Source organism: Gasterosteus aculeatus, chromosome 14, assembly GCF_964276395.1.
Source record: "Gasterosteus aculeatus chromosome 14, fGasAcu3.hap1.1, whole genome shotgun sequence".
NCBI lineage: Eukaryota > Metazoa > Chordata > Actinopteri > Perciformes > Gasterosteidae > Gasterosteus > Gasterosteus aculeatus.
The window spans coordinates 7,426,472-7,442,084 of NC_135702.1; the positions used below are offsets into that span (position 1 = coordinate 7,426,472).

Here is a 15,613-nt window from a genome sequence, read left to right on the forward strand (position 1 = left end):
ATCTGAACAAGAAAACGTTTATTACTGCAAAGACGAATCACAAATTTTAAGAAAACAACACTAAGAAGCTAGCCTGAGCTGAGATCTGAAATATTCAGAAAACCAAACTACATGTGTCTTTAATAGTTTCTATATTCATCAATACGACACACTAAATGATAATGTCTTTATAAATATAAAAGTCCCCCAACTGTCCTTTTTTGTATGTAAAATACACCATTACAAATCACCCTACACGCATTGGTTCGCTTGTCAATTTGAGAAGTAACGTAATTGCACACAAAAAGAGTCACATGAAATTTGTGTGTATATATTATATCAGATATTATACATTATCCAAAAAAAGCACAAAAGCACTTGAGCAAACATATCCGATAAAATGTTCACCAAAAGAATAAAATGAAATAATTAAGACACAAATAAATATACCTTTTTCTCAGATTTTGATATATACATATTTTGTCTCAGGGAGAACAAAAACAAAAAAACCTTCCCCAAATGCCACTGCCAAATGCTTGTGCTTGCATTAGAGCGTGCTACAGCTGGCCACGACTCACTAGACTGTCAAATGGCACTTGAAAACATCCAAATACGAATCTCAAACGGGTCACAGCATTCAGAGAATATCATCCGACAAAAAGAAATTACGTCCATGGGAAAACAATTCACAAGAGAGCGTCTTACTTACAGTAACTCACCTTGTTCATCAAGTTCTGTACAATAAAAAGCCGCCTGCAGTCAACCTACCGTCTGTAAACAACTAAGTGTGTGTGTGTGTGTGTGTGTGTGTGTGTGTGTGTGTAGGGTTCCTTATGGAGTCACATCCAGTAAATAAATAGTCCAGTCTGAAGACAGGTCTTTACGCTTCCCTGTTGTCTTCTCAATGGCAGCACCTGTGCAATGAAATGTCCCCTCGGCCTCTATCTGTAGCCCACCAGAGACCCAATAGTCGCCCCCGGGCCATCTGCTCTGGCCGGGGCGAAATTAAAAAGGCACTGGAGTCTGCTATGGGTCAGTGAAGCTGCCGCGGCGTCCAGGTGATGAAGCAACTATGACCAGTTAGGGAATAGCTTATGTCTTTTTCTTTTCTCTGGTTTGGAAATGCACTCCTTTCAACAAAAGCAAAAAAAAACAACAAAAAAGCCGTTACGGAAACAATCTTACTTCTTAATTTTACAAAAAAGTACAATTGTGTTGGCAGCATTAGCATCGGTCCAATGTTCACCAGGCAGACGGAGATGCAGAAAGCGAAAATCACTGTCTGGCACACATTAACTAAAATAAAATTGAGCAGCTCGACCAGAAAGCACTTGATGATCCTAAAGCACACAATTAAGATTTAAAGAAAACATTTTAAGCCATTTTCACGTCAGGCACAAAATAATACAAGTTTACGTCCACAATGTTGTACTTGATTTATATGACATGGGAGCATAGATTTGTTAAAAAAAAACAAAAAGAGGTTCAGTGAGAGAAAGGTAAACAAATGATCTAGCACAACCGTCCTAATTGGGACACAATATCCAGTTTTAGAACATAATCAGAACGTTGACGGAACAACATCGCCTATTTCATCAGTTCATGTCAGAAAGTCAGCCAACTGCGCTCTTGGGAATGCCGTTCATCATGTCACAGTTATCACGAGAAGCTCCGGAGAAGGTTCTGCACAAGGCGTGAGTTAGGGGGCTCGGGGTTTTGTACGCAATTATTTGGGTGTTTGGAACTTTTCTCCACGTTCCCCAACTAGCGTTTGACAGTTCCGGGAGTTGGAGAGAAAACGAGAGAAATGCCCGCAGGCCTTCGACTCCCAGCTACTTAAAGCTCATTGGCTCTCTGAAACTCTTCTTTAAGCGATATAATAGAAAAGACAGATTTCGGGGGTTTGGGCTACAGTGCGCTGCGTACTCAACTTTTTCAACATCCGTGAGATTCCACTGACCGAGAAACCTAAATGGCGTGCAGTACTCTGGGGAGGGGGGGGCCCTCGCGTCCTCTACGTAGGTTTTCCACACAGACACAAAGAGCTTTAGTGTCTGAAGGGATCGTTGACTAGTGATGGAACAACAAGTGGTTACAGAAAATACAGTGCCATCCCTTTTTTCTTCGTTCTTCACCTTAATAAAGACAAAAAACTAAACAAAACAACAACTCATGGTCCTCCTTTACAGTAGGTCTGCCATTGGCAGTGGTATAATTTGTGATCCATAAACAGTCCCCATTAGAATATGGTGTAACGGGTGAGCATCTAAACCAAAACACAATAAATATCAATAAATAAACACTTCTGCAGAGAAATCGTGCAGACCAACAAGCATGATAAAACAATAACAAAAATCATTTTAGTTACAAATTGTTCCTATTTAGAGGATTAATCTCAATAATCTCCACAACATAGAATGTTAGAACAGTTCAAGTATCGATGTTGTCTAATGAATTAGAAGTTAGTCCCCATGTCGTTCCCAGTCATTTCACAGTCTATGAACTAATTACAGAAGAGCTACGAAAAGAAACAATCACACATAAAGCGAACGAATCAGGTGTATCATCATTGTATATACTATACATATATTTATATATATATTTTTTTCTATATATCTCTTTGAATATCACAAAATATCTACTTTTGGTCCACTGTACGAAGATGATCTTTAAAACAGGGAACAAAGGAGGAAAGCGTTTGTGGGCTAAAAAACAAAATGGAAATGTATCAGAGGTGAGAGAAAAGCAAGCAATGCCGTTTTTCTCTATCGCGTTGAGATTTGTGCAGTACAGTGGTGTGTGTGTGCAATAAGGTTTGGTGACTGTGCTGCACGCGTCAAAAGGGCTGGCACCACTGGTTTGAGGTAGGGTGACTGATGGATGTGTTTCAACACACACACACACACACACACACACACATGCATGCACGCACATACACACACAGAGAGAGGCTTATATACACACACGTGTACGCACGCACATAAAAACACTCACTCACACACACGTACACACACACTTCACCCGATAACAAAGGCTAATGTAAGAGTAGGCCTCAAGAGGGCAGAGTGAGGACAGGAGAGCAAGGCCAAAGGCCGAGATTCAGATAAGTGAGAAGATCCTCTGGGGGAAGGGAACGGGGGGGTCTCGACACCAACGAGGCGGCCCAAATCCAGCCACCGCTCACCAGAAAGCCAAATTTGTGGCTGGGACAATGCAAAAAGGGGGGGCCTGTGGGCTCTCTGCAGCACACAGTCAGGACTACGAGGACAGCTGCATTATAAGGATAAGGCACTATGATAAAGCCGAGGTACATTAGATCCCTGACATTCCTGCTGCTCTGCGACGTGGCACTGTGGGACAGGAGACGGCTCTCGGGTGGCCCCGAGAGGCTCCCTCTCAGCTTCCTCTTGTTGCTTTGTTTTTGGTCCTTTGTAAACTTAAGATATTTCATTAAGACAGAAACTGTAAGGAAAAAAGAAAACGGGGGAGTTTTTTGTTGTTGTTTTTTTAAGATTACAGCTGGTCAAGTAAACCACACTACAGAGCATCTACGATGAAGAAAGGCAAGCGTTATGCACGGCGTGCATAGAAAAGCTGCATTTAGTAAGTGGTTTTGTACAGCTGGTCTCATTCCTATATACACACACGAGTGGCAGCACAGATATTTATTTAGGGGTTTCCTTGTCTGTGGCCATAAGTGGTTGTTATGGTCTGGCTACCATATGAACGTATAACCCCTTTTCCTCGTATGCCACACATACATAGAAAGTCCTCCCTTTACTTTTGTTTTTCAGCTACATACAAAACTTTGAATATTTTGTTCAGCCAATTGTTTGTCAGCAGTCGGCACAAATCATACTAAAATTAGGAGGGATTAATGGAAATCGAACAATAGCACCGTTTTTTTTTTTTTGGGGAATACCAATTGAAAGCACAGCAAAACTATTTACAACAGGTGAAGGTCCTGAATCAATCTATGACTTTGCTCCGCTGGGACTGGTGGCATGGATTTGAGCTCCGAGACATCAATAGTTTGAAAAAAAAGGGTTGAATTTTTCCTTCTTAGACAAAACTCGTCCGTACAGACAGACAGAACGAGGCCTGGAAGTCACGCCAAGGCAGGACACATTTACCGGGAAAAAAAAAAATCAGTCCTCCTCCACCTGCGATAGTGCACAAGCTGGCGTGACGGCGCCCCACCCAGACTAAGCAGTCAGACAGCAACAGCACATCTGGGCCAGAGCACCATTTCGGCACTCCCCCATGACAGGTAATCGATATGGAGAGCAGACGGTGCACCAAACAGACGGAAACATGTAGACTTACAGAGAGAAAATATGCAGGGGGAGGGGGAGGTCGTGAAGGCAAAAGCGGGACAGAGGACCCTCAAACGGAGGCGTAGGTGTTGCCTGTGGCGCTGCAGTGGCGGATGGTGGGGGTAGCGGCGGAAGGGGTTAAGATGTGCTCGCTGTGGTCCTGCTGGGGCTGAGGCAGCGAGTGGAGGACGCCCGGCTGGACGACCCCCACCACGGGGTGCGAGCCGTCCTCCAGCGCCCCGACCTGGATCACCTGGATCACCTCGTGGTCAGACTTTTCCCGCTTGGCGAGAGGCTCCCCCGTGTCCTCTATGTCGTCGTCCAAGTCGCTGTCCATCCCACTGGTTTCATCTGGGAGGGGAGAGAAAGCGTGTGAAACACACAGAGCATATTTAAAATAAAAATAAAAATACTGGCCGAGTCCTCGCATAGTCACGTACCTTTATCCAGGTTACTGAGGGACAGCGTGTTGAGGCTTTCGAACTGAATACAGAGACAAAATAATTAGCGTGACGGGAGGGATACAAGTGGCTCACATGTGTTTCTAGTATAACACAGATTAGATTAGAAACCATTTCATTGTAAAACACTGTGACGATGAGATGCTGAACAGCTGTACCTCCCCCATGACACCAATAGGTGTCTCTCCCGTAGCTTGTGCCACGCGATGCTCCACAAGGTAAAACATGTACTCGTCGTACAGCAGGCGAATCAGGTGGAAGGAACCGAAGCTGGCGGCGCTGCGAAGGGTCAGGTCCCTGATCACCATAGAACTGCAGAGACAGTCCAACGAGAAACACCGTGAGGGTTATTTACGCAGACTCCCCGGGTGGTCGGAAGTAAGGTTTTCTCTCTTTTTTTCCCCTCTCTTTGACCTGTAGAAGGACCACTTGAGCAGGAACTGTCGCGCCGCCCTCGGGAAGCTGGGCCGGTGCTCGTAAGGCTTGAGCACCTGAGTGACAACGTTTTCCAGCCAGGCTGCCCATTGCTCCAGAGAGCTCTGCTGCTGTAGTGTGGCCTTGAAGTCCTGCTCCAAGTGCTGAACGACTCCCTCCTCGCACTGGCACACCCACGATGCCTGCTCCTGTACAGCAACACACACACACACAGAAAGAACTGATCAAAAAAAGAAATTGTAAAAATAAGCAAGCGGACACGTCACAAAAAGAACACTGAACGTCCGAGCACAAAGAGCCGCTCCGACCTGTACGTTGGCAAAGTCAACGCGGTTGAGATCGCTCAGCATCTGGTTGATCTGCGATGTGTTTTGCAAAACTGCCCGAGCCGCTTGAGCCAGGTGGTTCAGAGATGTGTATCTGCGTAGTGTTTGCGCAAAGGCACTAACAGCGGCAATCTGTCCAAAGAGCACACAAGCAGAGCACAGGTGTTGCCAGGGGGGTCGTCTCAAAAAAAACGACAGGTGACTTTCTCAATGTGGGACTTTCCCGCAGAAGGCGACGCTCTTTGAACGCCGCGCAAGCGCACCTTGGTCTGGATCATTCTCTGCGGAATGGCATTCATGGCATTGTTGAGCCAACCTTCCAGGCTTTTGGCAAAGTTGCGAATGGCTTGAGTCAAGGCACCTGACGGACAGAGAAACACAGGAGTTCATGATGGGGCCCGGGACAAGCGGCGACGCGGCTCCTAGGACTGTGGCTCACTGGGAATGGGTCTCAGGACATCAGGGATGAGGATCTCCACGAGGGCCTGGTACATTAGATGGTCACAGGTACTCATCCACTTCAGCACGGCCTCGTTTCTGCACAGTTCCATCAGCTGCGAACGGGGCAGCCGGGCTTCGATCTCACTTAAGCTGCTGAGGAGTGAACATATCAGATTTAGAAAAGGTCGCCCAAAAATAAAACTAGATAGTTTTGCTGATGTTTCTAATGGGCAAAACAAATAATGAGATTCACCTGTTTTCTGTTAGAGTGGCTCCCTCTACAGAGTCAGGGGGAGAATAACGCCAGAACGTCTGCCACAGCTTCTCAATTAGACTGAACTGGAGGTTGACAACCACATCCAGGATAGCCTGAAACAAAGAGCAGAGAAGAAACCACACAAATGAATTGTTTTCACTGGAAGCAGCGCGAGAAATAGTTTCTTTTAAAACTGCAACCAGCACAGTCCCCAATTTGAGGCCATGTAAGTGGCGAATAACCGAATTCCTACATTTCCCGATGTTAGCAGAGACTTGATTGAAAACTTCACGAGACGAAGAGAAAATGTGCCTCTGAAATGCCAGTAGCTAGCATTTACAAATCACTATAAACACACATGACCTTTTCCCGAAGTTTCCATGCTCTCTTGTTGTTCTTCAAAATCTGTAAAACTTATATTCAGTTTTTTTTTTCCATCTTACCTGCCTTTTCTAATTAAAGCTAGCTTAAATAAGATTAAACCAGTAAATTGCTGTAATAGGATATTGGCTGATTAAGGAACAGGAAAAGAAGGGGGAAAAACATGAACTACACATATTGTGGATGTATCAACGAATGCCGCGATATTAAAAAAAGGGATTACTTAGCTTTGAGCCCCGTTCCCCTCGTGGATCACACACACACACACACACGCACGCACACACACACACACGCACACACACGCGCCAAAGTGAGCTGTGGAAGTGAATATGAAAGAAAGAAAGCCCCTTATCGTACCTCACAGTGCTCTCTATAAAGGGACTGGAGGGCTTTCACATCCTCGGGGCTGATGCTCTCCGTATTGCTCGGTCCCAGGTCCAGCTCTACAAAGTCGGGGAGTGCCCGCGACGCATCTGTTCGGAGTCATGACATGTTTCCTTATTAGAGTAACCTGTCAAGCTAAACATTCTAAATACACTACAAGGCATTGAGATAAGACCAAAAATAAAAAAAGCAGCTGACCGAGGAACTGCTGGTGGTGTTGACTCTGTGCAATGACGGTCTGCTCCTCTGCACCAGGAAGATGCTGGCCTCCACTTGAGTAGTTCTCTCCAGTGCAGCCATCGAACTTCTGCACCGGCTTGAACCTGCAACAACGGCAGTATGTGTAAATGTAAAAAAAAAAACTGCAGCTACCCAGCGAATACTGCGTGTACTGCACATGTGCGCCCAGTCGCCCACGTACCTCTGTTTCTGCTGAACGGGCTGCTGTCGGAGTGCCATGTACTGCATGTCTTCTTGGAGCCGGTTGAGCGGCGAGTCTGGTTTCACACGTATTCCGTAGTAATGATATTTGGAGTTCCCTCTGCAAGGTAAAAAGAAAAAACAAAAACAAAACAGAAGGTGAACACGCGTGGACGGAAACGTTCACATGGACGGAAGGGAGGGACAGAAGATCACGTGGGGCAAGAAGAGCCACGTGGACATCGGGCCTTTAGATGACTGTTTTTTTGCAGATAAAAATAAAACCCCAACCTTGTCCCGAGGCGCCTCGTACGGAGTCCCATGAAGATGGAGCGGATAAGTTTGCCAAAAGAGGCTGCATTAACGGGGTCCAGTTTCTGCTCCTGGCAGTGGCGCAGATAATGATTGTAGAGGGTGGAGCGTGGTAGACTCACGCCCTCTGCTGTCTCGTAGTTGTCCAACAGCCACTGGAGCTACAGGGGCACAGATGCTTTTTAAACCAAAAAGAGATTAAAAGACACTGGTGCATGCGAACCGCCTGGGAAGGACCTCAGACTACCCGTCTGTTTTATGCACTCGCGATTCTGCAAAAGCGTTCTATAGCAGCGAGGACGTTTAAAGCAGTAGTCACAATTAAAAGCAGTAAAGCAAACTCAAAATGTATAGAGCATTGACAAGTGTAGGAGAAGTCAAAGTAAAGGATGGGGAAACATTCGTAAAAAAAAAAGAAAAAAAAAAAAAAAGAAACTTACATGGCTGTTGAGCAGCGAGCTTCTCTGACTGGATAAACCCTCAGATTTTTGGAGCGTCTCAATCGCCATTTCAATCTGATAAACCACACGAAGCACAGGACAACAAAATGTAAGAGGGGAGGAGAAATTAAAAAAAAAAAAAAAAAAGGGCAAGAGAAATAAAAGCGCTAACGTAGACACGTTAGTATCCACGTGCAGAAATGAAAGACAATCTAGAGAAAGATCACAAAGCAAGCACCACTAAACCCAAGCAAAGCACAACTGGCTGTCATTAGAAGTCTGAGGCGGCCGGAGTAGTGGGGACCGAAGTACTCCCCAATCGGGGAGAACTGGTGTGTAATGTGGACAACTACATTGAAAAGAAAGAAAGAAAAAAAAAAACACTCATGGGGGGGCGGGGTGGGGGGCTCGGTTTAAAGCAAACGGCACTTGTCACTTTGTCCGATGCAGGACTCTCAGGAGGACGGGGCGAGTCCTTCCTGTCCTTGATGCACCGGTCTCAGCTTTTAGCCCCTCCTTCCCTCCACACCAAAGAGTGGGAATCACAGTGGGAATTAAACTTCATTAGAAGTGGAAACAACGCCCTGCATACCTTGGCCATTGAGTATTAGCGGCAGGGGTTAGTTCTCTGCGGAGAGACAAACCCGCAAAACACGACGCAAATATGGAGTTTAAACACAGGACGCTGCTAAGAGAGACGGGCGCCCGGCATTTACCGCTGCAACGGTCAATAAAAACGTATGGCAGAGACAGAGCATTTACACGGAGAGGGCCGGTCCAATCGGCCGGGTGCTGTTGACTCACAGTGGCTGGGGAAGCTCGTGCCGTCTGGCTGACGGGGTGGGGGGCGGCGTTGTCCATGATGTAAGCCCCCGGGCTGGTGCTGATTACCTGACCCCCTGCCAGAGTCATGCTCATCCCTCCGCCGCCGCCTCCGTTGTTGGTCATGCCATGCGATGTCACCACGGTGGACACTTGCGATGAGCTGCTCTGTGTGTCAAAGTAGTTCCCCCCACTGTTCTGGCTGTACAGCTGCGGCTCCGAGTAAGAGTAGGTCCTTCTGTTCCAACCCAGCGGGACCCAAAACAGTCCTTATTTAGAATGAGCTTGTTACTTACAGTCAAATAATGTCAACAATCGTCCACTTTAAAATGACTTATTTCTTTATTGATTTCCTTTGAAAGTAACAGCAAGGGTTTTGTTCATATACCTAGACGCATTTTCATCTGTGATTTCCTTCATTATTATGTTGAAACTATCCTGGTACTCAGAGCTTACATCCAGCTGTTTGCTGAATGTTTGATCTTGTATTTTTAAGCACTCAGTCAAACGCGTCTCAGTGTTTGAACCAGCGGCTGCGGTCACACAGTAACCGTGCGTTTGTGTCTGCACGTGTGCGAGTCTGTGTGTGTGTGTGTGTTATCACAGCAGGTCAAACACAGCGTGGCGTATTTAGTGGAGTGTCTATGTAACCCCCACTGCCTAGACACAGGGGACCCTGGCGCAGCCTCAGCACTTAAAAGACGGGCCTACTTCTGGTCATGTTCAGGTGACGGAGTGCAATCAAGCACACGATGACCGCAAAACCCCTCAAATGAGTCAATAAACACAAAAAAAACAAAAAACTGAATGCACTCCCACCGACATCATGTGCTCGTGACGGTTCGAGGAGACTCAAGAGGAGAAAGAACAGGCTGCGGGGACTAATATTTATAGAGCGGTGTAGCCGCACAACTTGGTAACAGACTGACTCACATGTTGCCATTCGTGTAGACGCCACTGTTTTCCTCCACATACTGCACCTGCGCTGGGTAAACATGCTGAACCTGTTGCACAGTCTGGGCCTGGTAGGACAAATGTGTGCAAAAGTGTTGCAGAGGAGTTCATTTCATTGACCAAAGACACATTTTGGGGCTGTTCAACACAGACGTGCACGCACACACACACACACACACACACAGGCTGGATGTACCTGTTGCTGGACAGGCACCTGCTGGGTGGAGCCGGTGGGCTGGACAGGCACGGTGGTCTGAAGAGGGACTGTGGAGGTGGAGTCAGCACCTGCCTCAGGGGTCTGCATGGCGCCTGGATGAGGCAGAGGAAACACGGTGACGCCGTAGGTAGAGAATGGTCACGATCGGGGGGGGGGGGGGGGGGGGGGGGGGGGGGAGCCAGGCGCACCCCGGACCTACCGGTTTAACTCGCAGAGCAGCTGTACGACTCCGCAGCGACAACAACAACAACACCATAACCTCAACGCATTCGTGGGTCAGGCTGAACGCGGCAAATCCAACATCGCAAACTCCCTTAAAACGGAGTGGATGGTTTATCAATAGGGTTGGTCTCAGACGAGTCAGTGAAAATAAAAGTGTTTAACATTTGCCTCATGATTTTGTGAGCCACGGGACAAAAGATCGTCCCTGAACATAGAAAAGAAGACAGATTTTCTTAAATCGATCGTACTAAAGCTGCTCAAGAGTAATTCCACCCCAGCACCTGTTCCTGCCTTGCAGTACTTAATGTACTGAGAGCCTCATGCATCAGTGACACATGGTCTTGTCTCCATGTTCACAGCCATAAAACAAGTTAATATTTAACAAGCTACAAATAGACGATGCCTCTCGTGGCTCAGGCAGTTCCTGATTTTACAGGTTTCACGTTGCTTGAGCTCCACGACCAGTACAAAGAAAATGTGCAAGGGAAAACTGGAAAGTTCTCTCATTACTATAAAGCTTTTAAAGTTGAAGACCAGCTGTATAAGAAAAAGAAACGCTAAAGCTGTTGCTGTGTCGCGCATCGGGGACTTACAACCGCGTCTACAGCGTTTACCTTCCATGGCTAGAAATAAGCTCTTCTGACAATAAGGAAAAGACAGAGAAGACACTGGTGGTGAACCTGTGTTTATGAGTTAATATTAGTATGTCTGGCTTCCATCACCCATTCCTTCCAGGGAAAGGCCACCTCCTCCCCATCCCAGTTTCCATGAACAAGCCTCTCTTGGTTAATTAAGCCGGGTCTCCCAACAGCATTGAATCTCACCAGGGACGGCCGGCCCCTTCCCTTTAATATCATACTGGCATTTTTCTCAGGAAGAAGGGATTCACTTTATTTGCATTGGAGGGGGTAGGTAGGGAAGAAGGGGGGGCGGGGGGGGCAACCTTTAGAGTTGGACTACGAGGCAGAGTCAATTGTTTCTCGGGTGCCAGGAGAGGAGGAAGAAGAGAGTCTATATTTTCTTTAAATATACAAGGGGCATAGAGATTCATTAACGCAGAGCCATCTGCTTCCAGCATGACTATTTTCAACACCTTCGGGAGGGGGAGGGCGAGTATATACTATCGCTGTGAGACGTGTCAGCGGGCTGTTGCTAGACAGGCTGCAGTCGGCTTCTGGAACAAAATAAAATAATAAACCAGTATCCCGTTAAAAGTTTTCATGTTCAATAGACACTATAAACGGTGACATCATTTGACAAAAAAAAAAAAAATGCATCTACCAGAGAGAAGCACGGGTAACTCCTTTACCCTAAAAGGGTGAAAGCCGTCAGATGCAGGGCACCCCCCCAAAAAAAGAAAACGATACAAAATGTCAGACGCCAAAGTAAAACTGGAGCCTTCAGCTTACTGTAACCAAATGCTGGTGAACGGACTCGTAAAGAACGGGGACTCTAGAGTTATACACCACAGTGCGGGTTGAAAGCAATAGAACGTGGCCCCAACTGAGCCCACCAAATCTAGGGAAAGAGCCCCTGCATCACAACACACTCTCGTTGCCTCACACCAACCCCCTCCAAAACACACACGCACACGCACACACTACCACACCTCCTGCCTCACCATTCAGGCACTCCCTTGTGGCCCACTTAAATGCTGTGCTCCACTGAGCAAGTGCAAGCCCTACAAAGACGCGGAGGAACAAAAGCCACCAAGGAGGGCAACGTTTCGCCCTGCGTTTTCTCCCCTCAATTCCTCTTACTGAACGCCGCCAGCAAGAAAAAAAAAAGAGAGAGAAAAAAAGAAAGTGCAAAGTCCACAGTTGTGGCACAAGCAGAAAATATATGGTTCCATATTTGCCTCTTTAATGATGGTTATAGGATGAGGGGCGGAGCCTCAGGGACCAATCACAGGATTGGGAGCCGGTGAACGAGGTTGAAAAGTTACACCTTACTCAAAATCTCTCCCTCTCACATGCACACGTAAAGTACATGCCACACTAAGCAGGACGGCTGCATGATCAGGTGGAGGGAGAGAGGTGATTGGGAGCTGGAGAAGGCGGAGGTATGCAAACAGGAGTTGCGTTTTAAGAATAAAAGAAAACTGAGTGGTGGGGATCGTATTGTTATGGACCGCGCAGATGTTGATTTTGCTGTACCAACATCAATATGTGGGACACGGGCTGTGGTAACAAAACCATAACGGATAATCTGTTTTTTGGGGGGGGGTTTCACGACGGGAACACAGTAGACGGAAATGTCAAAATAACATTAACATTATTAGGACATAGATTACAAAGCGAGGCTGATTGTAAATTGGTATTGACATGTGTGGGTTCAAGAAGGACATTCAAGTCTCATCTTTCAAAAACAATATACATTATTGTGGGCAGGCAAGGGGGAAATAACAAACCAAACCCGCCCTTATTCTCCTAAGCCATGAAAATGGATGACTGAATAATTGAATTAATCAGCCCCCTCTTTAAGTGATTGGAAATGTAACAGGATCCATGCAGCAGGTGGCATGGTACTATTTCTGCGCCGGCGGATTACAGGTAAGTGGTAACGTGATATGATAACTAGCAGTCCCCAACATCCTGTGTGTCGGAAGAGGTGTCTGTGCATGACCCATTTTGGGCTGTGTGTGCCAACAAATCAATATATCCACATTATGTTAGGCTTTAGATAGAGTACGCATGGAGGGGGGGGGGGGAATGTGCCGTTTGTATTTTGATAGAAATGGTTTGAAGTGATCCAGCTCTTGTCAGGCTGCGTGAGTTCCGCTGTGATTCACAGCCATGCCCCAAACTGAAAAACATAACCAAATTACAATCAAATTAACTGTATTGCTGTATATCAAGGTTTTTTTTCCTGTGAGTGGTGAACACATAAGGATACGACTCGATCATCAGGAGTCCCATCACTACTCGAGGAGCACCTGTCCTCTCCATCTGACACACCCAATCTCTGCACTGACGGGAATCACAGGTCGCAGCTAAACACAGGGGACCCAATAGACCCCGAAATAATCGTGATGCAACATTCAGAAACCCGGCCTGCACTCCTGTGAACAATCCACACGACTCTTAAATCACAAGTGCACGATTCCCTTGAAAGGAAAGGGCATTTGGCTTGGAATTATGTTTTAATCAATTAAAAAAAAAAAAAAAAGATTAAAAAAAAAGGGGACCCCCAAGTTAATGTGGCATTATTAAAAATGATCTTACGACCCGGATCCCCTTCGGCTGGTGTCAAGCTGAATTTAAGAGCACTCCTTTCTCTGTTCCTTTTTTATCGCACCCAAGCAAGGAAGCAAGAATGCACGTAACAAAAATCACAACATGCAATATTTCAGATGCTTTTGCAGCCCTGCAAACAATGTGAAATGTAGAATAACAAAATGACCCCCTCCCCCTCAAGAAAAAATTGGGTGGTAACAGTGAGGCATTTTAATGTTAATTCGGGCAGGTGTTTTTCTTTTTCTCCTGACCACAGCGAAACTTCGCCCCGTGTTATCAAGATAGCGTATCGCAGCCATCGGATGCCACAAAGAGGGCAGATGGAGAGCTAGCGCAGCTATCCTGCTCCCTAAGACAAAAGGGAAAGTAATGGCTCAGCTATTGTCAATAGCAGTTAGTGTGCGTGTGTGTGTGGAAAGCTAGCTCGCACCACTCTCCGCTTGCTGATCGACCTTATCGATTGTGTACGACCGACCAGCTGTAAACCACCCGACAAATACGCTCGCATTACCACCGCGACGTTAGCATAAAAACGGTCGCGCCGCCGACAGGCACCGTGAGCGGGCAACGCTGGCGTTAGCAACCTAGCAACAACAGACACCTGCTCCTGCTCCAGCTGACCAGCTAGCATCCGGGACTAGCCCGGGACCCATGCTAGCACCCAGCATGGGAAGTTTAAGCAGACACGTTACACGTAAAAACCCCGTTTGGCTTCCAGCTCGCCTGACGGCTGGGTCCTTTTTTTAAGACACAAGGAACCCCTTAAAATAAAAAGAAAGGGGAGGGGGGGTGACACCGAGTGCTACAGCTAGCGACCGGGACCCTCTCCCAGCTGTGGGTAACATATCTACAGGCAGCGTTAGCAAGCAGGCTACCACGTCACAAAGAAACACCCTCGCTAGCAAACTACCCCGGCTATTCAGCGGCAGAGCAAACACAAACCGCGGCGTTAACGGCTCCCGCGTACAATTAACCCCCCATTCGCAAGAGCGAGGAGAGCCGATTTCCAGCTAAGCGCAAAAGAAATAGTAACACACACACACAGGGAAAAAAAATGGATTCAAACCTGAGCCTGTGGACTGGTTGATGAAGATGAGGATGGTGGAGGAGGTGGTAATGATGGAGCGAGAGGTTGTTGTTGGTGGGTTACAGTCGCCAGGACTACGGTGACTATGGCGCTGCCTCACTGGGCAACAGTTGCTATAAAACTCCCCGGGAGCGCGCAACCTTACCAGGCAGGTGGGAGGAGATTAAAGCGCACTTAATACAGTCTTACGGAAATAAATCCACGCCGAAATACGTATCGATGTGTTTGAATGTATTGGGACTACGGAACAAGACGGTACATTTGTACCAATATTATAACAGAACGTGTGCGTTTTGTCTGATTTTATTTGGAGACGTTTGACATGATAATAATAAAAAAAAAATAGAAACAAGAAGACGACTGTGAGCGTATTCCTAAAGAAAAGGAAAATACATTTGCATTATCTTTGTTTGTTTTTTTCATTCGCTTATGAAAATATATATAAGGACCATACCCAGGACCACCATTGTGTTTTTGGGTCATCATTTTGATTTCTTTATTTCCGTACAGTGATAAAGCTACGACATGATAATTCATATTCATTTGTGTGCTTCATTTGAAGGTTATTTCATTTAATTTTTTTCCCGCTGCAATAACACAGTCTATGGTTGTATTTTTGAGATTCTCAGGATGCCAAGTTGATCTAAGTTTAGTCCAAACACAGGGCAAGATTTAAATACTGGGTCTAATATGAGACACTGGCCTAAAGCTATTGGTCTCTCACCAAAGCCTGTCATAAAGATACATGATAAATGTGTCCCTGCAATAAACCACCATGGTCTTTGTCTCAGTATTAGCAAGGCGTTTTCTGTTTCATCTCCCTCCAGTGTAATGAAGAATTCAGTTTAGCACAGAGATGTGTTTGTCTTGACACCGACTTGTTAATTCCACGGAATGGAATAAAAACAACATGTTTTATCTGTA

At 46.3% G+C, this 15,613-nt stretch overlaps 1 protein-coding gene across 1 annotated transcript; it reads right to left on the reverse strand.

The window, feature by feature from the left end:
• Positions 1-3: 3 nt before the first annotated feature.
• Positions 4-14,977, reverse strand: rfx3 (regulatory factor X, 3 (influences HLA class II expression)). Its single transcript, XM_040197146.2, has 17 exons — positions 14,669-14,977; positions 10,124-10,236; positions 9,907-9,995; positions 8,956-9,211; positions 8,152-8,226; positions 7,691-7,872; positions 7,401-7,520; positions 7,178-7,302; positions 6,953-7,068; positions 6,212-6,327; positions 5,957-6,111; positions 5,781-5,878; positions 5,500-5,649; positions 5,171-5,379; positions 4,915-5,068; positions 4,736-4,778; positions 4-4,646 (listed from the first exon to the last, which is right to left on the reverse strand). Exons 2-17 carry the CDS (start codon positions 10,229-10,231, stop codon positions 4,366-4,368), a joined length of 2,277 nt encoding a protein of 758 aa, XP_040053080.1. The 5' UTR covers positions 10,232-10,236; positions 14,669-14,977; the 3' UTR covers positions 4-4,365.
• Positions 14,978-15,613: the final 636 nt, after the last annotated feature.

What these genes read in the sequence shown, in the direction of transcription:
- rfx3 (XM_040197146.2), bottom strand. Translation starts at nt 10,231, where the DNA reads ATGCAGACCCCTGAGGCAGGTGCTGACTCCACCTCCACAGTCCCTCTT. An exon ending in ACACCACCAGCAGTTCCTCG is followed by an intron (nt 7,069 to 7,177) that starts GTCAGCTGCTTT and finishes GACTCCGAACAG; the next exon opens with ATGCGTCGCGGGCACTCCCC. An exon ending in TGTCCTGAGACCCATTCCCA is followed by an intron (nt 5,879 to 5,956) that starts GTGAGCCACAGT and finishes TCTGTCCGTCAG; the next exon opens with GTGCCTTGACTCAAGCCATT.